The sequence below is a fragment of the Nyctibius grandis genome, chromosome 15, assembly GCF_013368605.1.
Source record: "Nyctibius grandis isolate bNycGra1 chromosome 15, bNycGra1.pri, whole genome shotgun sequence".
Taxonomy (NCBI): Eukaryota; Metazoa; Chordata; class Aves; order Nyctibiiformes; family Nyctibiidae; genus Nyctibius; species Nyctibius grandis.
The window spans coordinates 10,981,178-11,006,938 of record NC_090672.1 but is presented as its reverse complement, the minus strand read 5'-3'; the positions used below and the strand labels follow the sequence as shown (position 1 = coordinate 11,006,938).

Below are 25,761 nucleotides of genomic sequence, written 5' to 3'. Positions count from 1 at the left end.
CACCCACACACGCTCAGGTGCTAAAAGGATGCTGGTAGAGACATGCATGATGCCCACCTCTGCCCATGGTCCCCATGTGCTCACTGCAAGTCCCTGTCCCCCACGAGGTGCAAAAGCCAACCTCACACCAGGGCTTACCCGTGACCTCCTAAATGCTGAGCGAGGAAATGGTTTGTGCAGGGATGAACCAACTGTACCTGACCCCTAAAGCAATACTAGAGGGGAGACACAGAATCACAGAATCAATGAGGTTGGAAGAGCCCTCTGGGAACATCGAGTCCAATCATTGCACTGACACCACCATGTCAACTAGACCTCATGGTCTAGTTGATCTTTGACGGAGTCAAAGATCATCATTCTGCCTCAAGAATCCATGTTTAAAATGCTAAAGGCATTTTATACAGAGACATTTGAACCTACAAGAAGTCTCAGTGCCTCAAATGCATCTTAAGTTTGATCTGAACACATGATTGTGCTGAAGGCAGGCACAGGCTCCTCCCGGGCAAACACACGCAGGCTCAGCGGCTCTTCGGCAGGGCACTAATTTTCTGTTAGTGCAAGAGAGTCACTGATTCTCCTTATTATACATCCTACTGGTTAAGTAAAAAAAAAAAAGAAAAAAAAGAAAAATCAACATTACTGTTGACTTCCAACACAGTGAGAAAACAGGAAGCGAAGCTGACAAGCAGTTAAGGCCCAAATAGTTCAAGCTGTTTTGATGGCAAGAAAGCTGGAGGAGCCGGCAGGCAATCAATCTGGGTGTCGATCGCCCAGATCCAGCAAACACATCTCTTCTGGCATTGTTAAGAGAGGAGCAGTTCTCCTCTTGAGGTCCTTCCCAGCTCCTCCATTTGTTCTGATTGTCTTATTAATTGATGCTGCATTTATTGCAGAATAAGCTATTTAATAAATTCTCGTAGCGTAGCTCCCTACACAAGCGCTCTGTTCCAAAATCGTTACTTTTATTACTGAATACTACATCCACAAAGAGAGCTCCCCCAGAAGAGTTATTGCTGAACAGCTCATTCCCGTCGGCTGTCCGGCAGCCAGCCGCCGAGCCAAGGTTAGGATGACCCCAGCAAGCAGCAGGGATTAATATCGTCACGAGGGGGAAAAACAAATACAAACACAAAAAAAAAAAGAAAAGAAAAGAAAAAAAAGCTCAGGAAAAGCTCAGGAGCAGGGATATGGTGCCATAAAGGCGCCTGAGAAGAGGAAGGATCTTCCCCACCGGCTTATACATACACCTACATCATCCCTACCTAGTGGGAAGCAAGAGGTTGCTGCTGCAGTTTGCTTTTGACCATCCCAATTTACTGCTGCTTTTTAATTATCCGTTTTAATTGCAGACTGAAGCTGAAAGGGTTTTCCTCGCTCCCCTCAGTAAAACAAAATACTGAAAACCAGTTTGTGATCAAGAAGTTCACTCCCTTTCCTTTTCTTTTCCTTGCAGTTTTGAAACATGAGGGCATCTCCAAAACACCAAGGTATACAGAGATGCTGGAAGGACACACTGATGATTATGCCAAATTAATAATAGTAATAATCATCATAGGCTTTCCCTTTGAAACTTGTTACTAAGCCCCAACCCAAATGAGCGCAAGGCTGACTGCAGGCTGCAGTTTGGGGGACCCAGATCTGCCTCTGCATGCAACCACAGAAGAGGTCTGAAGCATTCTGAAGGTTCAGGTCTCCATGACCTCCTGCCCTTAGTCCCACCCTGCTGTGACACAACCATTGCCTTGGCAGAGATGTTCCCACCAATGAACCAGCCACAAGCAAAGAGCCCACACAACCCTGAGGCTGTGGCTGGTTTTTACCCTTTTTTCTTCTGAAGCTTCCAGGGAAGTTGGGGAGCCACCATCTCCTCCATCATTTTCCTCCATCTCCCCCTGCAGTGTCCTTTTCACCTGAAAACACACAAAGCCAAAGTCTCTCCTTCATCCCATGGCTGATTCTTGGCACTTCCAATGCCATACAAGGTCCTTCTCAAATCCATGATCTCGCCTATAACAGTATGTCCCCAGGATAAACTAAAAGCGCCCATCCTTACCTGGTTTAACAGTTTCATTTTATCTTCCCACTAAAAAACAGCCATAATTTCACAGCCTGTCTGCCTGCGGTTTTCACTGGGACGAGATGCACAATCGTAACAGCAAACAGCAGCCAAGACTGTACAGCTTCCCCTAAATAATTTAAAGACTGTGCTTGCAGACAAGGAGGAGTCAGCCAGCCTCCTCCATAGAGGGGCATAACATACAAACTACATTTAACTCATGAGATAACTTATTACCTACTGATAAATTAATGCCCTTTTTTTTTTGAGAATACATACTCTGGAGGATAAAGGTGTCCCAGTCGCTAGCACAGCCTACTATGCCCAAAAAAACAGAGACTGGCTATTTTCTTTTGTGGTCTGGATGAACTGGGACTGGGCTGGGAGTCAGAGGTTTGGGATCCATCTGTGATTTTCCCATCAATGGAAAAAAGCACAAAGCCCTTCATTTTCTCTGTTTTGTTAACAATCCTTGTCCCATCCACTGACACGCTTTTAAGTCATTATATAGGGAGTCCCACAGCAACCCTCCGTGGTTTTACTAAGAAACTGGTGGGCAGACGAGCTATTGCAAGATTTGGGGAATGGTACAGTGGCTTTGGAGGGAGTTTCAAACCCTCTGCCCTGGGTTTGGGTGCCTGGCCCAGCCAATGGCAAAGGGAGCATCTGTGCCTCTTCCCAGCCCTTCTGGTTGGTGTCCACTGCACTGGCTGCTAACAATAGAGCAAAATAATAAGAGTTCCTCTCTTTGAAAGCTATTAAAATAAAAAACCCTCTGCAAACAGTCTGCATTTTATCTTCTTAATGGCTCTAAAGCCTCCACTTGGATACAAAAATAATTGCACCCAGCAAGGGTTGAAGAAATATTCTTTTCAAATCATGGACTAGATGTTCCACCGAGACCACTACACAGTTAACTACCAATAAAAGTAATTCAACAAACTAAATACTGATTAGAGAACACACGCACACAGCCCAGCATCATTTGCAGACAAGAAATGTGATTTGCTGTTATTTAACCTTTAACGGCACAGACGCGCTGTTCCCTTCCCCCTTGGCCAAGGCGACGCCAGCCAGCGAGTCCGGCTGTTGGAGAGGATTGTTTTGGTTTTACTGCCTTGGAAATCAGATCTCATAAACTCAACGCAAGCTGAGCCACTGGCCGGACGGCCAAAAACCCCAGTGTTGCTTAAGAGGTCAGTGCTGTTTTCCAGTCCATCCCAGCACGTCCAAGACAAACAGCCCCGTGTCACCCGGTCTGCAGGGGACGAACAGGCAGCAGCAAGAACTGGTAGCCCTGTTCTCCCGACCTGCACGCAGATCACCACCACCTTTCTCCACGAGCTCTGCTTATTACAGACCTTTTTTAGGCTCCAAAGGTTGGTGTCTATCAGCTGGACTCCGGACGAGAGCAGGCACCTGTGCAGCACAGGGAGTACAGCCAGAGGCTTCTTGGACCCCGTGCACTGGGCAAGGGTTTCATGACTTGGTCACCATCTGTATTGTCCCTCCTGGGACAGGATGGTCCGACGTTGGGGCCAATCGTGGGAACCTGCCACAGCCACCAAAGCCTTTGCTCTAAACACACACCAGCATCAGAGACACTTAAAGGGAGAGAGGTGGGGGGGGGGAAAGCAAAACTGCGCTTGAGGAGACAACCCAGAAACATCCTCGGTGCGTGTAACAGCTGCTCTCTTGGACCCTGAAGGTGGTTTCATCTTGTTTGTGCTTAGCAGTGCAAAAGCTAATTGCCAAGTAGGATAGGACCCGCCCAGCCTCCCGAGCCCAGAGCAGCTGAGAGCTTGCTGAGGCCAAGGGGATGAGCCTTGAAGAGCAGCCAGGAGAGGTAGACAGGAGGAGGAAAATGAAACCACGAGCTGATGGGAGCTGCTGCCAGGGCCTGGCAGGTTGGACGGGGAAGCATCGGGGGTGTTCTGCCTGGGGCACCTCTCACCTTCTGCCTTACCTGTCCTGCAGCAAAGGTGGCTTCAGACCTCATTCCCACTTTGCATGTTTCTCAATTCTTCCTTTTATACCCTTTAATTGCATTTTTGTACCAAAAAATCCTCTGGAGCAAACAGGCTTCCTCTCTCAAAAGATTCATCTCCAACACAAGTGGAGAGGCACTAATTACCCTATCAGGGTCTCCAGGGCTTTTCTCTGTATTGTTAGCTAACAAAAGTGTGTTCTTAATTTAAGCACTTAGCCCAAATATTTCATTTTTAATTACAAGCTGAGGCAGAGCACGAGACAGAGCAGAGCAACAGCGAGCACTTCCCCCACCAAACCTGCACGGCAGAAACCAGGGAAGGATTTCACACAACACTGGTGGTGAAGAGCCCCCAGCCCTGGGGGGGGGGGGGGGGGGGGGGGGGGGTTCAGGCAGAGCAGACCCCACCGAACACCCTGTGTGAGGTATCACCTTCCCTCTTCCGTGAAGGACAGACCCCATCCCCTGCAAGGGCACATGGCTACACCCAGACTAAAGGACCACAACCACCTCTACCCTCACCAGCTGCTCACAGGCAGCACTTTTATAGGCAGCACCGCTCCCTGATTGGCCCTTCCTGACCACACCTCCTGGGCAGGGCTCCCAGAGCATGGCTCCTCCCCTGGCCATGGCTCCTCCCCCAGCCATGGCTCCTCCCCCCAGCTGTGGCTCCTCCCCTGGTCGTGGCTCCTCCCACCCTCAGGACTTCAGGTCCAGCAGCCGGGCTGGAAGCTGGCACTCAGCCCTGAGAGCAAAGGGGAAAGGGAGGATGAAACCCCACCAGGGTCTTGGGCATCTCCCTGAGTCCTGAGCGCAGCGGCCGGCACATCTGGGCTCTGTGTGGGGCCCTCCATTGCCAAAAATCCAGGTTGGACGCAACACTGAGCATCTGATGTAGGGCAGGAGCCCGAGCCAGCAGCTCTGTCTCCCGAATCGGGTGGAAAGGGTGTGTGAGAGGAGGGTGGTGGAGGTGGCTGGCTCCGGAGGGGCTCCCGTCGGGCTCCGGCCAGGAGTCACAGCTGAAGCCCCGCAGAGGACGGGAGGGAGCAGCCGGACACGCGGGGACAGCCCGGCGAGCCCCAGCCATGGCGCCACGGGGGCAGCCAGAGCCGTCTGTGCATCACGGGGTCAGGGAAACAGCGAAGACCTCAGACATGACCCCTCGTTCCAGAAGAGCTGTGAATCAGCCTGGTTTTTCCCTGGGTCTAAGCTGCAGCTTTGCCTCTGTTTCCAGCCCTGTGCTAACGCATCCCCAGGCTCCCTCACTCCTTGTGGGTCTTCCTCTCTCCTCACCAGGGATACAAACTGGAATCACCTTTTCCCAGCAGCTCCATGTGCAGAGCAAAGCCCTTTCCCATCTCCCCGTCGCCCATCGCACCCCTGTCCCCCCAAACCACGGCTGCTGCCAGCACTGAGGAGCTCTGATGCGTAAAGAGGGAGAAGCTGGACCTGGTGCTCTGAGCCCCGGCTGGACCAGCTGGACCAGGAACAGGACCGGAGCCGCGGGATGTGCTTCTGGCACGGCCGTGCCACGATGTGCTCGGACACATCTTGGCAGTGAAGCAGCAAACGCAGAACTTGGCTCCTCCCATTCATATTTTTATTTTCTTTATAACGTTGTGTCGCTGCCTTGGTGTTTAATCCTTGTAATTAACGAGAGAGGGAGAAAGGGATAGTTCTCATCTCTCTCTCCCTTTTACAAACATGATAATCCGCAGGGTGGGACTGGATTGGTTCTGTAGTATTTCGAGTGAAAAAGACAAAAAGCAGCAGACAGAGGCATTTACCTTCTGGCAAGTAAGAGGTGTCTCCAAGGAAGATGATTTTTAAATGAATAATGTGTGAAAGAATGCAAATTGCATACTTACATCTCCAAATATTTTGTGTGTGTCTGGAAAAACAAGAGGAATATCTTTTGCTTATTAAAAAATGACTTTGAAAATGACCTGGCTGTTTCCCATCTGAAATACAAAGGATGTCTTTTTTAACATGGGATGTCATCATACATTTATTTAAAGCTTTAATGATATGTTTTGGGACATCATCTACGCCTGAATATTTCTCCGTTGCAGTTGTCTGGAAGAGGGAGCCTTTTTTTTTTCTCCTTCTTCTTAAGATAGTAAATGAGGCCAATTATCTCATGGTAATTCCAAACGATAATTTGATTCCACTTTAGCTGTCAGTATCTTATCAAAGCAGCTTTTTTGCAGGTTAATTTTAGGAACATGTTTCAGGCTGTTCGGCTGAGCCGTGCTGAGGCTCAGGGTGGGAAGCTGCGCCAGCAAAGCCCAGGTAGCGCTGGCGTTACGGGAGCATCGCTGAGATGTTTTAAATAATCATTTAAATAATCATTTAAATAATAAAAATCTCTAATCACGGTGATTTTGCACCCCAGCGTGTTAGGAGCTGCCAGTCACTAATGCTTCGGGAAGGACCGTAGCGCTTCAATTTATTACAGATGACTTGGATTGATTTATTATTTTTTGTTTCTTTTTAATTAGCCTCATGAAAAGTGAAACGACCTTCCCGTGGAGCATGCAAACAACAACAAAGGCGCAGGCCCAGCTGATGCATTTGTTCAGAATTAGCGTTGCAAACCAGGAAAGATTTAATAATGGTTTCTGGGAGAGATAACCAACAGGGAAACAGCTCAGGGAGGATTAAGAGAGAAGCAAGTATTAGCTGTTTTTTTGATGGAGGGTTTGTCAAAAGTTGCTCTTTAAGTTTAAATGAGTCGCTGAGTGCCATTGGGAGGGCTGACAGCCCCGGAGCGGTGCTTGCTCCTGGTGATTCATTCGGGTTTGTTGAATTCCAGTTTGTTAACTTCAGCTGGTTTATAAAAAAAAAAAGAAGAGTCCTATTGTTAGTCCCAGTTAGTCCCACTGCTTATTATCGGGCTTATGATGACGCTGGTTTGGGGAAGCCGCCAAGCCGCCTGGCCCGTGGAAGGGCTGAAGACCGTGGTGTCACCGCGCAGAGCGTGCAGCTCTAAGCCAGGTGGCCAGAGAGCTGGTGATCATTTTCCCCCTCTTTACAGCCCATTTTACATCCTGAAAGCTTCTTCTCTCCTCTGGTATCAGGAGGATCAGCTCTATGGCTGGTTGGAGCCCTTCCCGTCCTGCAGACCCTAACCTGACGCCTCTGGGCAGAGCCCCTGCCCACCCAGTGCCCCCCAAACCTTTCCAATACAGGTAGGACCCTAAACTTTTCCCTCTTGACACCTCATGTCTGGCTTAGAGCATAAAGGAATCCAAGTTGTAATCACTATACCAATTTTTTCCCCACAGGGCACAGAAGGGCAGGCCCAGCCGGTGTCCCCGAGCAGAAGCAGAGCGGTGTGGGGAGCACATCAATTGCTCCCACCCATATTCACCAGCCTGTAGAAGCACCAGCTGCAGTTTGTGCTTATGATTTTTCTGACATACTGTGGAAAAATACATAAAAATCGATATTATGGGAAAAAAATCGATATTATGGGAAAGAGCAAGCCCCCAAAACCTTACACCCAAACTCTTCACGTATCAAAAGACAGAGCAATTTTGAAATTGCATTTCTAAATGAAAGCATGAACTAGCCCCTGTCTTCCAAAGATCAAGAGACCGAGGGACAGATGTGCTCCAGGTCCCTCCAGCCATAACCCAGGCCAGCCCAGGGGACCACCTCCTTGCACCTCCTTGGCAAAAGGAGCATCCCAGGCTCCGGGATGGATGCTCAGCCAAAGCCCCGGATCCCAGCACACTTCCCAGAGCCCCTTCACAGCGCTGCACGCAAAACTGAACCCTGCTCCAGCCAGCTGAAAACATACAATTGACTTTTCCCTCTTTCTGCAGTTTATTTTTTGTTCTCCCTTCAGCAGAGCGCCGGAGCCAGGCTAGTCTAGTCACGCTCGCTTTGTTTACAGCCAGTTTCTCCTCCATTTCCCTCCCTTGGCCTGGTGCTCCCCAACCTGTTCCTCGCAGCGGGACTCTCCTGCACGACGAGCTCGATGGGTCCCAGCCCAAGCACATCCCCACCGCCCAGCCTCTCCGAGCAAACTGCAGGGGGGAGTTTCCTCGACTATATTTTTTTTTTTTTTCAGTAACTAAGAAAATAAAAGCTGAGGCTGAACCATGTGCTGAAGAGCCCCGCAGAAGGGCTGCAAGCCCCGTGCCGGGGCCAGAGCCCACCCAGACACCCAAAGGGGTTCAGGCACCTCTTTGCCGCACCCCGACCCTCTGCAGCACCGACCCTCGCCAGCGCCCAGCTCCTGCCAGGGGCTCGGGCCGGGGGGACTCTCCGCCTTCGGGAGAGGGGGCGAAGCCCCCCGAAGGAGCCGGGGGCTGAGGGCAGGCGGAGGGAGCCCGCAGCTTGCCCGGGGCCAGGCGGAGGGGGCGGCCGGGGGGCTCCAGGTGCCCCGACCGCTGCGGAGGGGCGGGCGGCAGAGCCCGGGGCGGCTCGGCTCGGTCCCCGGGGCACCCTCCGCCCGACCCCGTCCCCCCCTCTCCGGGACCCCCGCGCTCCCTTCACCCGCGATCCCCCGCCCCGGCCGGTCCCCGATCCCCCGCCCCGGGCCCCGAGCGCCCTGCCCGGTCCCCGCCCCGAGGTGCCCGCACCCCCCGGCTCCGCCGCTCGAGCTCCCCCGTGCGCCCTGCCCCGGGAGCCGGCGGCGGCGGCTGCTCCCCGCTCCCCGCGCCCGGCGCTGCCCGTGCCCGCGGCTGCCGCTGCCCGCGCCGGCCATGCCGGGGCCGCGCCGGGACCGCCCGGCGCTGCTGCTGCTGCTCGGGGCGCTCCTGGCCGCCGACCTCTACTTCCACCTCTGGCCGCGGGCGCGGAGGGAGCTGGCGGCGGGGTCCCCGGGCTGCCCGTGCCGCCGCCCCCGCCCCGCCGCCGCCGCCGCCCCGCCGCCCCGCTCCGCCTCCGCGCTGCGGCGCCTCTTCGCCCACCCGCTCTACCGGCCCGCCGCCCCCCGGGGCCCCGCCGAGCCGCTGCTGGGCGCCCGCGAAGCCCTGCGCTACTACCGGCGGAAGGCGGCCCGCTGGAACAGGTGCGTCCCGCCGCCGCCGCGCCCGCCCCGGGCACCCCCCGGTTGTCCCCTCCACGGGCATCCGTTGCACGGGCATCTCCTGGGTACCCCCTGCACGGGCACCCCCTGCACGGGCACCCCCCGGCCACCCCCTCCCCGGGCATCTCTTGCATGGGCACCTCCTGGTCACCCCCTGCACGGGCACCCCTCGCTGGGCACCCCCTGGCTGCCCCCTCCACGGGCATCCCTTGCAAGGGCATCTCCTGGGCACCCCCTGCACGGGCACCCCCCGGCCACCCCCTCCCCGGGCAACCCCTGCATGGGCATCTCCTGGGCACCCCCTGCACGGGCACCCCTCCCTGGGCACCCCCCGGCCACCCACTCCCCCCGGCAACCCCTGCATGGGCGTGTCCTGGGCACCCCCTGCACGAGCATCACAAGCGCAAGTACCCCCCGGGCACACCCTTCATGGGCACCCTCTCTCCGAGCACCCCTCCCACGTACCCCCTGCACAGGTACCCCATAGGTACCCCCTTTCTGGGCAGCTCTCCCAGGCACCCCTGCTTAAGCACCCCCTGCCTGGGCACGCCCCACCGGGTACCCCCTGACATCCCCAGCCCAGCTTGTGCCCCTCTCCCTGGCTCTCTGCCCCACCATCCTCCCCATCACCCCCTTCCCCACAACCAGCACTCCATGGCCAGGCAGGGCTGAGCACAGGGGCAGAGGGGGCTCTGCTGGGAGGGGGTTTCTTGGGGTGCCTCCTGCTCTGCTGTAGGATCCCCAGGGGAGGGGAAGGGTGGCTGCTGGAGCACAGGGTGAGCCCCTGCGAGCCAGATCCTCCAAGGGGGAAGCGTCTCCGTTGCTCCACATCACCTTTTCGGCTTGGGGGCAGAAGGGGAGCCAGCCCCTGCGCCCACCAGCCCTTAGGCTGGGTGACAGCTGGAGCCCCCGGGCTCCAGCAGCCACAGTCCCCCAGGCCAGAGCCCTGCACGTCTCAGTGTCTGCTTCCAAGCAGTTACACGGGTCTCCTCTGATCCATGGTAGCGGTGTCGGGGCGCTGGCTCCCCAGTCAGCCCCTCTCCTGTTCCCACTGCTGACTTCTCTGCAAGAAAACGTGTGTGGGCTTTTGCTTTTGGAGGGAAAGGGGCTCCCAGCTCAGAGCCCTCTTCTTGCTGCCTCTCCCAACCCCAGCAACGGCTGCAGGAAAACTCCCCCCATGTCCTGCTCCTGGAGTGGGACTGTCACTAACCCCTTGGCTCCTGCACCGGAGGGGACGGTGACCCTCAGCACCAGCTCTGAGCATCAGCCACCTGTGCATGACCCAACTGCTGAGGTTTGATACCCCCGGGGCCCCCGAATCCTTCATCTAACCCCTCTTCCAGGAGGGTTGTGTCCAAGCTGGAAGCAGCCAGCATTCCTGGTGTCCCCGCTTCTCCCTGCACCTCAGCGTCTTCCCTCGCCCGCAAACTCATATCCAACAGGGACGGCCACCGTGACGCGGTGCAGAGCAGGTCACCACGGTGCCTCCGTGCGGAGGCTCCCAGCGCGCCGAGCTCGCAGCATCGCCTCGCTGCCCCCTTCATGGGACAGGGACGGTGCCCACCTGCAAGGGGACAGCAGCATCTCCTGGGGACCGCTTTGGACTTCCCTGTCCAGGCACTTCCCCGCTGCCCAGGTTTGGGTTCCAGCATCAGACCCGCTCCCTGCTGATCCCACCACCCAGGCGCTGTTGGCTGAACTGCACGGGCAGGATTTCCAAGCTCCCACTTTCTCCCCTTCGATGCGTATTCCTCTTATTTCTGTGGGACTCGCCCAGTCATGGTCTCAGGCGCGATTCACAGGAGGAGGCGATGGGAAGCGATAAGGGAAGGGACCAAAGAGTGACCTCCATGGCCTGAGCACTGCCCGCGTCCTGGAGCCGCCCTGTGTGCTCAGCCGGGGTTCAGCCCCTGCGAGGCTCATCCCTTGTCCGAGTCAGGCTGGAGCAGGTCAAATCCTTCTCCACATCGCTTGAAGTCCACGGGCAGTGGGTTTGGGTATCCCTGGGGACATGTGCCATGGCCAGGCTGTGCCATGGACCCCCCTCGGGTGCATCTTCTCGGAGCTGAGCAACACCTGAAGACATTGGGATTTCGGCAGCAGGATGGATGGTTCCCAAGCAAAAGCCCAGTGGGGACGGGGGGTTTGAACCGAAGCAGCTCACGGCACATACTTGATGGCTCCTTAAGCACCATCAGACGCCCTGAGCACCCAGTGCCGAGCGCTCGCAGCAGCACGGCCGCACCAGCCCCGGCTGCTTGGTGAGAAATCCACGTTTCCCGACTATTTACTGCTTGGTTTAAACGTGCTGTGACAAAGCCGTGGCTGCACGTTGCCTTTTGTCCTGAGGTTTGGTCGTGACGTGGCCAAGAGGAAAGCGCTGATGCCGTTTGCTCTTGATTGACTTCGCCGTGCACCTCTGGGAAGGAGAAGGGAGGCAGAGTATTGATTATTCCTCAGTCACTTTGAAATAAAATATATGGTGCTCGCAAGCGGGTGAAGCCTTCAGAGAGCACGCACAGGCCGAGGTGACACACCGCCTCTCCTGCCGTTGGCGCAGCAAATTGAATATATAATAAGACAGCACTTGCCAGGGTTGATGTTTCGCAAGACCGTTAATTTGCTGCGGGCATGGAGGAGCTTCGGCCTCACCAGAAGCACTGCAGAGCCCACGTCCTCTCCAACGGGGTCAGTGGAAGAGCCGACAGCAAACGGCGGTGTCCTCTGCGGGACCCCGGGGCTTTCTCTCCCAATCCATGGGTTTAGCGAAGCTGCTGCTGCTGTTGAGGGCTGCGAGAGCAAGGTCCACGCCAGCTCCCACTGAGCATGACCACATCCACGGGCCGTCCTCTCCTCGGCTTTACGGGGTGACGGCGCGTTCCTGCACCACGCGTAGGTCTGGCTGTTGGCAAAGCAGCTTTCAGAGCGGCAGGATGAGTGGAACAAGCTGTAGCCTAACCCTGTCCCTCCAGCACAGCGTGCCTGCCTTCATTTCTGCAGCCACATGGGCACCGGCTGGGCTGGGACCCTCTGCCAGCTCGTGGGGTGGCCCCAGGGTACGGCCCGTTTCGGACACGCACGGCAGCACGTGTCCTGCCTCCCCGGCGCTCGCTGCGTGCTGGCTGCTGCCCGTCGCCGTGCTTTTCACCGCACTTCAATTAGGGCCAGGAGTTTGATTGCAGGATGCAGAACCAGCTGGAGAGGCTGATGGGGATGCAGGAAGGAAACAGCAAAAAAAAACCATCCCCACCTCTTCAAAACCAAAAAGAAAAAAAAAAAAACCCTTACAAACTCCAGAGCTTATTTTTATCCTTGAAGGAGCAGCTTCAAAACCCAAACTCTAACTGCCTCAGTGCTGAGGGAGGCACGGGGCGAGTGGACAGCAGTGGCCTGTGCCCAGCATCACCCCATGCCGTGCCCAACATCACCCCACGCCATGCCCAGCACCACCCCACGCCGTGCCCCATGCCCAGCATCACCCCACACCGTGCCCAGCATCACCCCACGCCGTGCCCAGCACCACACCACGCCGTGCCCCGTGCCCAGCATCACCCCACGCCGTGCCCAGCATCACCCCACGCTGTGCCCCGTGCCCAGCATCACCCCACGCCGTGCCCAGCATCACCCCACGCCATGCCCCGTGCCCAGCATCACCCCATGCTGTGCCCCTCGCAGCCCAGCACCGAGCTGGTGAGCAGAGCTGGGGCAACCCCGGGGCTATTTCTAGCACGTTAGAAATGATCACGGTTTTTATATCATTATGTCTTTTGCAGAGCTCTGTCCTTACAGGGAAATATTTCAGGAATCCTGAAGGAAACGGGGAGCTGTGTTTTGGGTTTAGAGGCTGGAAGGGGGCTCGCTGGCCCTGGAGCAGCTCACCCGGGGCAGGGACCACGCGGGCGCTGGGCTGGGGAGCAGCCGCCGGCCGGGAGCTGCCTTCCCTTGCATAACCGCTGCATTTTTTTCCCCATCAGTAATCTATTGCTCACCGCCACGCCGGGGGGAACAGCAGGAGAGCAAATATGGTAAAATATTCGGGCAGCTTCCCTGGGGAAAAAATCTTGAGTCATTCTTCTAAATTACACCGGGGTCTTTATTGTCCCTGGCTGTGGCGGGGGGTTAAAGTTGTGCCTCGAAGACTTGCCCACGTGGGACAGCAGCATGCCCGAAGGTCGAGGGGTGTCCGCCGGAGCCGACAGCATCCCGGGGCCACATCCCTGCCAGCCCGACCTGCCCACGGGCCTGAGCACGCTCCCGTGGAGCTGGACCGGGAGAGAAATGCCCCGCCACGCTTATCCTGACCCCGCACACGTGGACTTTGTGCCTGTCGCTGACCCAGAGCGACCGAAACACAAACAAACTGGGAGAGGGAACGGGCTGCTCTGACCCGCAGATCTACCACATCTCTCCTGGATTTCTCCCAGGACGCTCCTGAACCGTGTCCCTCGCTGCCGGGAGGGCTCATCCCTTGCTCATGGTCAGACCGGACTAACACGCTGGTTTAGCCTGCTTGGATGGAGAAGGGTGATGGGAAAAAACCCAACCGAAACCCAACGCACCTGAGTAGGGAAGCAAAAAAAACCCAACCATCCACGCCCACGAGCCCTTTGCAGCCAACTCCTTGGCCGATAAACGCCTCGTGCGTGGTCACACCACAAGCCCCGGCACAGCCACGCCGCTGTCCCGGAGGACACGTGCCCGCACAAGCTCCCCTCTCCCACCACGACTGAAAAGCCTCCCTCTCCTCCCTGCTTTTACTGCAGTTTGCATTGGGCAAAACTTAAAAAATTAGGAGAAATTAGGAAAAATGAAAGGTGAGCAGGGAAAAGTCTCTTTTCTCTCTTGTGTTTCCCAGAGTGTGTTTTGCTACAGGTCTGGGTTGGCGCGTGGCACCTCCCTCCCTCCATCCGCTCCCTCCCAGCCTCGGTTAATGCCCCGCTCGTTATCAGCCCCCGGCTCCTGTTTTCTTTCACGGGTGTATCTGGCACTCTTAGTGCAAACTGAACTTCGTTTTCCCTCCACGGGGACCGGCTGCTCCATACACAGCTCGGCCGGTGTCGATGAGAAGCGACCGCTCTGCCCTCCGCCACCTGCCATGGGTGACCTTGCACTGCAGTTCAGCAAAGCACGGACAAGGAAAACACTGACCGCATGGGGAGGGGTCTTCGGGTTATTACTGGAAGCCCGTTTGGCCCCACATCAGCCAAGAAAGGGTCGGGTTCAACCTCGACTTCAAGAGGAGATGGGCAGGACGCTGCCGGCCAGCCTCACCGCATCCCTGGGCTCTGGTCACGGGGGTGATTTGTGGCTCTAACTCAGTGATATTTTTTTTTTTTTTTCCCCTACCTGGGACCTCCGGCTTCAGGAAAAAACAGTCAGAGATGTAATGACCACAAAGACAGTCCTCTGCCAAGGCTCGCTCGGACAAGACCCTGTTGTGCTCCTGGGCTCTCCGGACACCTCACCGAGCAGTCAAGACGCACGTTATCTGCTGTCACATCATGTCCCCTGCCCAGGTCTGGCCTGGAGCTGCAGTCCCTCCAGAATCACTCCATCCATCACCAGGCCAGCTCCTGTGTTGCTGGAGATGCGGTTTAGCTCCAGCCATGCCCCGACACCTCTCCTGGTCCTGATGGGGCGAGGAGCAGACAACAGAGTCCCTTGTGTTCCTGCTTGAGGCTGCTTTCCCAGGGCTTTGCAGAGGGAAGGCGGCACAATTTATGAGACCTTTGACCACCTCAATCATCACTCCCTGCCTCAGTTTTCCCTCGGGTAGCACCCAGAGTCTTTACCCACCCCATGCTCCCTGGCTCTGCTCCCCAGCACCCTCCCTGCTCCCCAACAGCCTCTGGGCTCGGAGCAGTAAGGGTTCCCATCCCGGGGCTCATCCTCATCACCCCGTAACCGCTCTCTTCCAGACGACACAAGCTTTACCGGGAGGAGCTCAACCTCACATCCCCGGCGGCCCCGCTGCCGCTGCGGCCGGAGGCCAGCTGGCTCCAGTTCCACCTGGGCATCAGCCGGGACGGGCTCTACCCGCGCTCCAGCCCCACCGTCAACAGGCTTCTCCGGGACATGCAAGACCTCACCACCATCAGCGCCGGTAAGCACCCTCCTGCCTCAGGGATGGTGGGAGCTGCGTGGGGCTGGGGGGCACCCAGGTCCCTTTTGCAAACAAGGCAGGGGCTGTTGCTCGCTGGAGGAAGCCCCAAGCCCTGAGCTGGCTCCCCGGCAGGTTTTGTGCTGTGCAGTTGCCGTGCCCTTACCTTGAGAAGGGAGGAAGGACACGGCTGCAGCCCTCGATGCAGCATTTTTTGGTGCCAGCCATGCGGGGGACCCGTGGAGCAGCAGTTTAATCCCAACAGGCTGCCTCAGTTTCCCCCTCCGAGGGGACTGCACCCCTTGCTGTGCACCCACGGCACTGGGGCTGCCAGGCTGGGGCAGCAAGGGCAGGCAGGGACGGGCAGGGATGGGCAGCGATGGACGGGCAGCGATGGATGGGCAGGCAGGGCTCCCCTGCATGTCCCGTGCTGGGAGGGGGGTGTCTCACTGCTCCTCCTGCCCTTGCAGACTACAGCCAGGACGAGAAAGCGCTGCTGGGGGCCTGCGACTGCAGCCAGAGTGAGTGTGACAATCGGGTCCCTGCTCTCCCCCTGCTCGCCATCGCTTCGGCTGACCCCAATCCCCAACTCCTCCATCCCAACCTCAGCAAGGGGAACACAAAGCCGGGCTCTTCTCCCTCCAGCTAAACCCTGCAACCCCAGCAGAAGTGGGGATGTGCGTGGCAGGACACCAGTACGCCACTGGTTTCTACTGGGGGGGAAGGAAAAAGTCCCCAAGAGGACGCAACAAATGGCTGTCGGGAGATGCGGTGGAGGGAATTCTCTATGGCACGGGGGAGAGGGAGGAAAGATAATCAGAGAAGAAGAGGGGGGAAGCACCAAAATGGAGGAGAGGAGCAGGAAGGCGCTGGGGGACGCGCTCCCCGGGGTTATACGGGGTTATACACCCAGGATGTAACTGGGGCGGCTTTCTGGGCGTCTGGTGCCTAACGCCCCGTTTCCTCCCCAAGTCGTGAAGCCCAGCGGCGTGCACCTGAAGCTGGTCCTCAGGTTCCAGGATTTTGGGAAAGCCATGTTCAAGCCCATGAGGTAAGGCACACCGGCAGAGCCCCCCTGAGCCCCAGGACCGCTCGTGTCCAGGCTGCCTGCCCTGTTGTGCCCGGTTGGGTGAACCCCCTCGCTCTCTCCCAGGCAGAAACGTGAGGAAGAGACTCCCGAGGACTTTTTCTACTTCGTTGACTTCCAGCGGCACAACGCGGAGATCGCCGCCTTCCACCTGGACAGGTAGGGACCTGCCGCCTCCTCCAGCTGCCAGCGCCTGGTCCTCTGCCCACAGAGAGCCTGGGCACGAGAAAAGCCTGGCTGAGACCTGCAGAGCTGCTCAGCCTTAGGGAAACGATCGCTTTGCAGCACCCTCTCGGGAGCTGATGTGTTATTTGGGGCTGGTGTGGCTCCAGCTCTCCTCTGAAGCCCAGGAGTCAGCTCTGCCTTGGCTGCTGCACGTGAACAGGCTGGTGGATGAAGCCCAGGTTGCAAACGGGTCAGGTATTTGCCCAGCTGTCCCACGGCCACACGCACATGGTCCCTCCCATGTACCCAAGTGCAAAGATGAGCTCTGGGCGCAGCCTGGATCCCCTCCCCGTGAGGGAGTCACACGCTCCATCAGCAATCAAGGCGTGTTTTGGATTGAGATACAACTGCAGCGATGCAGTTTCAAGCCCTCAGCTAATAAGCAATTAACCTGGCACCCCTTCCCAGCAGGCTTTGTATCTAATCAAATCAAAAATACCCTTATTAGAAGAGGAGGGCAGCAGCCGCCTTCCCCTCGATGGGGTGAGTAGTGAACATCAAGGGCAAGTGATCCCTGATGATGAGGGTGGATGGGAGCCTCCAGCTCCCATGCCCAATATATACAATAAGCAGGACTAGACTAAGTGCTGTAGCTCAAGCTCTGAGCGAGGGAATGAAGAGCTGCATCCCCCTTCCAGCTCTGCCCCTACATCACCGCAGCGACTCTGGTTGACTCCCCTGCCATCAGATTCCCTCGCTGCATCCCAGCTCCACTGCCAGAAAAAATGAGGCCGGACTGCTTTTCCGAAGCACTTTGTGGTTTTTAGAGCTGAAAGATGCTGGATGAAAGCAAATGATTTTTTTTTTTCTTTAAACATTGCTCAATAAGTAACAGGCTAAATCCTGCTTTGTGCCCTGTTTTGGCATTACCCAAGGAGCAAAGCACAGCATTAGCTCGTTCACCCCGTGTTACTGACTCAGCAATCAGCCACGGCTTTCCACTCCCTGACACGAATGCCTTTCTGCCCCAGGCCCTGATTTTTTTTTAAGAATATTTTAGATGAATCAGCTGGGCATGAGTGTCTGAGCAGGGTGATGCCTCCTCACCTCACGCTGTCTCAGCCGCGTTGTACCAAGTTCAACACATCTTTGCTCCACGTCAAACCCAACATTGTAGAAGGGCCCGAAGGGCTGTTCTGGCTCCCAAAAGACCCCTCTTGTGTGTGACGGGATGGGAGAAACCAGCTAGGGAAAAAGACATGAATCCTAGAAAACATCCAGATTGTTCCAGGTGGCAGCTATTAAAATACCAAAATCTGAACTTAAACACATTTTGGTCCAGAGGGTAAAATCATAGAATCCCAGAATGTGAGGGGTTGGAAGGGACCTCTGGAGATCATCGAGTCCAACCCCCCTGCCAGAGCAGGACCTATCTAGGGCAGGTTACACAGGAACACATCCAGACGGGTCTAGAAAGTCTCCAGAGAAGGAGACTCCACAACCTCTCTGTGGAGCCTGTTCCAGTGCTCTGTAACCCTCACAGTAAAGAAGTTCTTCCTCATGTTGAGGTTGAACTCCCTGTGCTCTAGCTTGCATCCATTGCCCCTTGTCCTATCGCAGGGCACAAGTGAAAAGAGGTTGCCCCTTTCCTCTTGACACCCAGCCCTCATATATTTATACACATTAATCAGATCCCCTCTCAGTCTTCTCTTCTCCAGACTAAAAAGCCCCAGGTCTCTCAACCTTTCCTCACAAGGAAGGTGTTCCAGTCCCTTAATCATCCTTGTAGCCCTCCGTTGGACTCTCTCCAGTAGATCTGTGTCCCTCTTGAACTGGGGAGCCCAGAACTGAATGCAATACTGCAGGTGAGGCGTCACCAGGGTAGAGTAGAGGGGGAGGAGGACCTTCCTCGATCTGCTGGACACACTCTTCTTAATGCACCCCGGGATCCCATTGGCCTTCTTGGCCCCAAGGACACATTGCTGTCCCATGGATAACTTCTTGTCTACCAGGACTCCAAAAGGATCCTGGCTATTTGCTAGAAAGAAGCTGGGAGAAAAAAAACTCCGTGTGGGTGCAGTCATCAAGAGGCCCCTGGTTTACCAACGGCAGGGACGAGGGCAGCATCTGCCATCCCTCCTTGCTGTCCTGTGCAGTAACGTCCCTTTGCACCGCAGGCTCTGAGCCGCTCTCCCTTTTGTGCAGGATCCTGGATTTCCGGAGGGTGCCGCCCACGGTTGGGAGGTTGATCAATGTCACCAAGGACATCCTGGAGGTCACCAAGAATGAGATCCTGCAGAGTGTCTTTTTTGTCTCGCCAGGTAGGTGAGCGCTCGGCTGCCGCGAGCTGGGATTAGACGTGTTGGTCCCTGGTGGGTGGAAGGGCAGGGTCTGCAGGCAGAAGGGGCCAGCAGGACTTGTGCTGTTGAGCAGGAATTAAATTCTTGGGTGAAACATGCACAAAAACATGGTTACAGCAGAGGTGTCCCTCAGCCTCCAGATGGAATCATCTGCCAGATCTACTTGCCTGCCCAATTTTCCCCACCCTCTCCTCTAGCACAGGAACAGGTCTGTCCATCAACCAAAATCCAGGTATTGCCCAAAATTTGGCAGTTTCACGTCCATGATGTGGTTACATATGCCACAATATACGCCGTCACCGTCATGCGGTGGGGAAGAGGTCACTCCAAGGCTACCTTGTGGGTCGTAGCTCCTTTCCCCGTTCTCTCTCTTCTCCTCCCAGCCAGCAACGTTTGCTTCTTTGCCAAGTGCCCGTACATGTGCAAGACGGAGTACGCGGTGTGCGGGAACCCTCACCTCCTGGAAGGATCCCTCTCCGCCTTCCTGCCGTCCCTCAACCTGGCGCCACGACTCTCCATCCCAAACCCATGGATCCGCTCCTACTCGTTTGATGGAAAAGAGGAGTAAGTGGGTAAATGATGCTGCTTCCCCTATCTGTATTGCAGGGAGCGGGTGGGAAGGAGAACGAGCAGGGTCCAGACACACAGACACGCGTACAGGAATTGTACGTCCGGGCAGAGGAAGGCCAAGGTTCAGAGATTGCCCATAATTAGGCTAATAACTCTTAATGCCTGGGCATTGGCTGGGTTTGACTTCCAGTCTCCTGCATGCACAGGGAGAGGGATTTAAAGTCCTCCTCCCTCCATCTCTGCACGCAGAGCGGCTCTGGGGTGCTGTTGGGACACGGCAGCAGCAGCCACTGAGTGCGTCTCCCCCTTCTCCCACGTCTCCTGCAGGTGGGAAGTGAATCCACTCTACTGCGACACGGTGAGGGAGATCTACCCCTACAGCAACGGCAACCGGCTGCTCAACATCGTTGACATGGCCATATTTGACTTCCTAATAGGTATGAAATAACGTTCCCCCCTTCCGTGTGGGCCTTCAGCACCACCCTGTCCACCCTCCCATGCCACGGTTTTCTCACAGCCACCCTTCTGCTCCACGGACAGTTTTGGGAGGCTGCTGTCTCCCCGCAGCCAGCACAGCCCCTCCTGATGTGCAGGCGAGGGGGAGCCCCCGGGCTCACCCCAGCCCACTCCCCGGGGGGGTTCCAGCAAGATGAAAGCAGCAGCTCTGAGCATCTTAGACACTTCCAGCAAGGCAACAAGTATTTCATGCAGATCTGAAAGAAAACGTAGGATAGTTCAGAAAATTACTTGGTTGCATGGAAGGGAAACACTGTTGCTCTGTCTGCCCTTTACCAGGGAACATGGACCGTCACCACTATGAAATGTTCACCAAGTTTGGGGACGACGGCTTCCTCTTACATCTGGACAATGCCAGAGGGTGAGGCTGCAGGAGGACATCGGGGACGGGGGGAAGGTGGTGGGCAGGCACTAAAGCTCTGCGCCCTCTGCTTACCCCCGCCAGGTTCGGGCGGCATTCCCATGATGAAACCTCCATCCTGGCCCCGCTCTCCCAGTGTTGCATGTAAGTGCCAGCTTCATCTTCCTTCCCAGACACGTTGGGGTTCCCACCGTAACGGACGGGCAGCACTTGCTGGAAGTCACCCGGGCTGGGCTCCATCCTGCAGCGTGGGGAAGACCCCCTGCTAATCCCAGCCGAGGGGGCAGGCCAGACACCAGAGCACAGGAATCACAAGTTGTCCCTGAAACAGGGCTTAAGTTTTGATATAAGACTCCTGAGCTCTGTTGCACCACAGCCTGCTACGGTGTCATACAACTACCCTCCCTGGAGACTTTCCCGTTGAAGCTAAAAGGCCTTGCCAGTGTAAAAGCTTTCACTAACAGACCAGGAGACACCGTCCATTGGATCAAACCCTTCCAGAAGTGTCTCTTAGCATTTCCCAGCCCATCGACATGAGATGCTATCATCAGCCCCATTTGTCTGACGTGAAGCTCAGAAATCTCCATCCAAAAGCCTGGTAGAACTCTGATACAGTTAATGAGGTTTCTTCCTCCCATGGCATTAAGCAGCAGCTCATAAATTTTAGTATTTGAATCCTGTCTTCCCCCTTTATTAATTCACATAAATCATCAGCTGAAAGTTAAATTTAAGAGGCAGAAAAAGCTGCTCTTCCCTGTGGTTTCTCTTCAGGAGATGCCTAACCTATTTCCTCCCTGTACCTGCTCCATCTCAGCCTCGGGGTGTTAACTGCCCTCTCTCCCCATACCCTTCTATTACAGGGTCTCATTTTAAGAACTGCTGTTTGCACCCAGTGAGTCTTTTCATTTATAATTGCAGCCTCGCAGTGAATCCTTCTCATAAACTCCTGTTTTGTGCGGTTTAAATTAACTCTGCCTCTTAATTTGACCTGTAGACAGTAAGATCCACAGGTCAGATCCTTCCTATTCTTCCAGATCCACCTCCCAGCACTCATCTTGATTTAATTCTCCTTGTAAAAGGCAGTGGTAAGAAGACCTGCAAGTCACACCTTGTAATAAGCCAACTGGGGCCAAGAACAGTGTCAAAGCAACTCATGCTGCCTGAGGGAGACACACAAAGCTTCATTTCCCACAACAGCCAATCCCTCTGGAGTGGAGGAGCATCCAAAAACACTTGGAAAGGAAATAGAAAGGTTTCTTTGAGTAAGCACAGAGGTCACAGATTTCAGCCTGCCCTCACCAACTACCTGGACTCAGCCCACCAAGTCACCTCCAGGCTCCTACGTGAAGCCAAGCCGTGTACACCTAAGCAGGAACAAAGTCCTACAGCCCCTGCAGACAAGAGAGACCCCTCAAACCACAGGGATGCTGAACAGGCTGCTCGCTTCCCGGTTAAACACATGCATCGCATTCCCAGCTGAGTTCTTCTCTAAAGTTTGGCTTCCAGCAGATTTAAGGCTGGTATTTTTAGCTGCCTTTCACAGCTCCCACACCAGTCCTTGTCCCACACGCTGAATCTGCTGCTCTCCTCTCCCAGCATTGCTCCGAGTACGGTAAATGGCACAAATACAGCCACGCAGCGAGAGATGGTCCTTTTCCTGGAAGGGTCAAAACCCTCAGCCAGGCACAGACAGGCCTGGAAACAGCCCCCAGTTCATCTGGGGCGTGTATCTCCTCGGCTGATGAAGTCCCTAGAAGGCTCTGGGTCAAACCTTCAACGATTCAGTACAACAGCAGGGTTAGGGCCACCCCAGGGGAGAGGAGCGGGGCTGGGGGCAGGATTTCCATCTCATGCTCCTCTCCATGTTCTACCTGTTCCTTATGTAACTATAACAGCATTAAACAAGCCATTCCCCGTGGGGTCAGACTATCCCCTTCTCCACCTCCAAGCCCCATCATTGTCCAGACCAGAGCAAACACAGCTGGCGTTCACCCGCAGCAGAACCTCGCGGCTGCGCTCCCGCATGGATTTAAAGCCCCGTTGCCAGCCTTAGGACTTGGCCAACTGATTTTTTTTTGCAGGGGTATTACTGCAAGCCTGGCAGCGGGCCACAGCACCTTTCTCCCTCCCCTTGTGCCATGCAACAGGCATCACTGACCAAAGCCACACAACCTCGCTGGGCTGCCCCGGGGCACTTTGGGCACTGCTGGGCCAGGCACAGCAGCAGGAACAAGCCTTTCTCCTGGCATCGGAACAGCCTGTGTCCTAGCAGAGCTGCAGCGAGCCAGATCGCTGCTCCCAATCGATGCCCTGGGTAAATAACAGGCACACAAAGGCAAATGCCAGAGCTGGTTAAAATGTTTCCAAGTACACCTTTTTCCATCTGAAAATTCTGGCTCAGCTAACTAGGAACGGCTCCATGAACACGGACTACTTTGTTTCCAAAATTTAAAGGGCAATAATTAAAACCACTGATTAATTTCAGTATTAGAGATGCTGAAGTCAAAACACTTTTGCTGAGGATTAAACAAATGATTTCAGAATACTTAGTTTCATTCCCAGAAGTGTTCTAAGATTATAGCTTTTTATCCCACTTTCTGTCAAAGGGAAATAATATTTAAATCTCAGTACCTCTTCAGGGGAAAAGTCACAGTTAAATCAGTTCCAGGAAATATTCCCTCTATTTGCTCAGTTTTGACAGAAGATTTTTTTCTTTTTTCCCCTCATTCATGTGTCTTCGTTATACCTCCTCCTCTGCCCCCACCCCATCAATGTCACCCTTGGGAACACGGCACCACCCTGCAGTAATCTGGGGAACTGGGTCACCTCTGACTCAGAGGAAAAATACTCATTACTGGGAAGTTCTATCATGTTTTTCTCTCTGATGGCAGAAACATCCAGTACAAATACTCCGCAGTCTGGAAAAACAAAGGAAGAAGCAGAGGTTTCTGCAAAAATTTTCTTTTCCTTCAGAGAGAGAAAGCTTTTGTTCCAAAGTTCTTTGTCAAATACCTTCACCCCTCTCTGCCCTCCTTCCTTCCCCTCCTACCCAGGGGCTCAGACAACTGGTTCTTACTAGGATGCTGCAAGAAGTTTGCATTAAGATGTCTGATTTCTTTTTCTCCAGAATAAAGAAGACAACATTACTACGACTCCAGCTCTTGGCTGAGCCCGACTATCGGCTCAGCGACGTGATGAGGGAATCCCTCCTGCAGGACCGCCTGGCGCCTGTCCTCACCGAGCCCCATCTCTTGGCTTTAGACAGACGGTTACAGCTTATCCTGAAAGCTGTGAGGAAATGCATAGACACGTATGGGGAAGCCAAGGTGGTGGCCAACGACACCACGCAGCCCGGGGTTCCTGCATCTGACAGAGTGAAGCTGACCACTTAAACAGTCCTTAACTCAAGCTCAGAGGTGGGGAAAACCCCTGCAAGGCAAGTGGTTTAATAGCTGGTAATTTCCATCTACAAACGCTTACAGAGACTGAGAGGGGAAACTCTTCAGAAGATCTTCAAGAATCACACTGGGCTTCTATGCTGGGTACTCAACCAAAGCTTGACCAGCGCGTTGGTAAGTTGTGGTCTGACTGCAGCAGAGCTTTACCCCCAGACACCAGCTCTCTGGTGGAAGAGCAGTGCTCTCCTGTTCTGTAGTTGGGCATGCCCTTGGGAGGGCGGGGGAACACAGGGCCATTGGCTTGCTCAGCCTGCACGGGATCTCGGTCTTGCTGGTGAAGGACACAAACTAGATCCAAGGATGAGGCTTGAATAAAGAGATGCCAAGAACATTTTCCTCTTATTAAGTCTCTGTTCTGTAATCAAGACTGTGTATTTGAGAAAAGAGCGATCTTACTTCACAAGGGCAGCACCTGCCACTGAGACAAGATAGCCCGTTGGTTCAGCATGGTCGGGCTGAAGAGCACCCGCACAGGACTCACCATCAGGCCTGTCTGTTGCCTCTTGGTCTCTTCAACAGTGATCAACCCCCTCCACTTCAGTCTGTGCATGTCACTCAAAAGCCCACTGCCTCACAGGGCAGTAAAACCACTTCTACTTTTACCGGCCTCATGGGTGGAAGAGCCAGGTTTGGTTATAAGACAAAGGCAGGTATGTGTTGCCTTTGACCCCAAGGAAAAAACCACAAGACAAACTGCTCGGAGGCGTAGGACTGTATTTACAATCCAAGAAGCCACCCACTTCTGGTGAAAACATTCTGCCAAAGTGGGGGAGATCTATCTCAGGTCATCTTCTCACAGCTTCAGAATCACTTAAGCTGTCAGAAGTCCCCAGAAAACAGAAATGGTACACACACCACCAATCTCTGTGCATTTTGAGGAGATGGAATAGGAACTGTAGACCAAAAAGAAGTAGGGAGGGAGTTTTTTGAGATCTTTCCATTTGTAGCTTTCCCCCTGCCTCTCAAGGACAAGGCTTAAGAACAGTTTGGTTACTGAAGCTCTCTCTGATAGCTTTTTCCTTCAACTGTTCAAGAACGATTGCACTGAGCTTTTCGGCAGCCTAGGGAAAGGAGTTGAGATCTTTGTGGTGTTGGGTTTTTTTTTTTTCCCCTTAATGATTATAAATTACCAACAATCTACTAGAAGCTCATTCTGAACTAAGCTTTAAGTGAAACAAAAACCACCTACAGCACTGCAGACCTTTCAGAGGAGAATCCTAAAACGACAGTACAAACGTTGTCAGGCAGCAGTTGTTAACAGGTTCTCAGCGAGCTGCTGCACCTACCACTGGCTCATTTTCTCATGGGCTGGAATTTTGCCCAACCTAAAAGGGAACTCGGTGACACTGGCAGTAAGCGCCTGGATCATGCAAGGAAGGAACAAAGGTCGTTTGGCCACAGCTATCCTTTTCCACAGCGGTCTGCACTGACGCTTAATTCAACTCCACAATAATTCTACAATACACTTGTCTCCACACTGTAAGACTACAGAAGAGACTGTAGGTGTAATCTGAGTGTGTCCCTGTTCTATTCATTTGTACGTTTGAGGAAGTTTAGAGTGTTTCTACTTAGCGAAGAGATTCCTCCAATATTCTGAGACCACAAAGGTTCACAAAAAACCCCACACAAGCCCAACCAACCACAAACCCCACACCACGCTCCTTCAGCCTCTTCTGACTTGTGATTCAGCCATGTCCTTCCATTTCCAGCTTTCACAAAAGCAAGGTTTTAGACAGTCTCGACCAAACAAACAGAATGCTCGGCATTGGGGGGCTTACAGACCTTTTTACTCTTGTGGACAGAGAACAGATGAAAATAAAAGGATTTAACTCACTCTCAGCATGCAGTGTGTGGCAGTTATTTCCATGCAGGACGCTGGATTCCCAGAGCTGTATCTCCCTCTGCCGGTGACTTTTTGGGTGCTTAACACACGTGCCAAGGCCAAAATTAATTTGGTCGGTGTCACGGAATGGTTAGTTGGCTGCTTGAACAGGAAGAACATGGCAACAGAAGATAAGTTTAAAAGGAAAGTTATAAGGTTGGAAGTTTTAAAGTTT

General features: G+C 54.5%; 1 protein-coding gene across 1 annotated transcript; it reads left to right on the top strand.

The window, feature by feature from the left end:
- The first annotated feature begins 8,761 nt into the window (after positions 1–8,761).
- On the top strand, positions 8,762–25,506 carry FAM20A (FAM20A golgi associated secretory pathway pseudokinase). The gene is made up of 11 exons (XM_068413244.1): positions 8,762–9,069; positions 15,006–15,190; positions 15,658–15,708; positions 16,160–16,238; positions 16,341–16,433; positions 18,645–18,760; positions 19,183–19,363; positions 19,697–19,806; positions 20,165–20,246; positions 20,331–20,390; positions 23,374–25,506. Exons 1-11 carry the CDS (start codon positions 8,762–8,764, stop codon positions 23,636–23,638), a joined length of 1,530 nt encoding a protein of 509 aa, XP_068269345.1. The 3' UTR covers positions 23,639–25,506.
- The last annotated feature ends 255 nt before the right edge of the window (positions 25,507–25,761 follow it).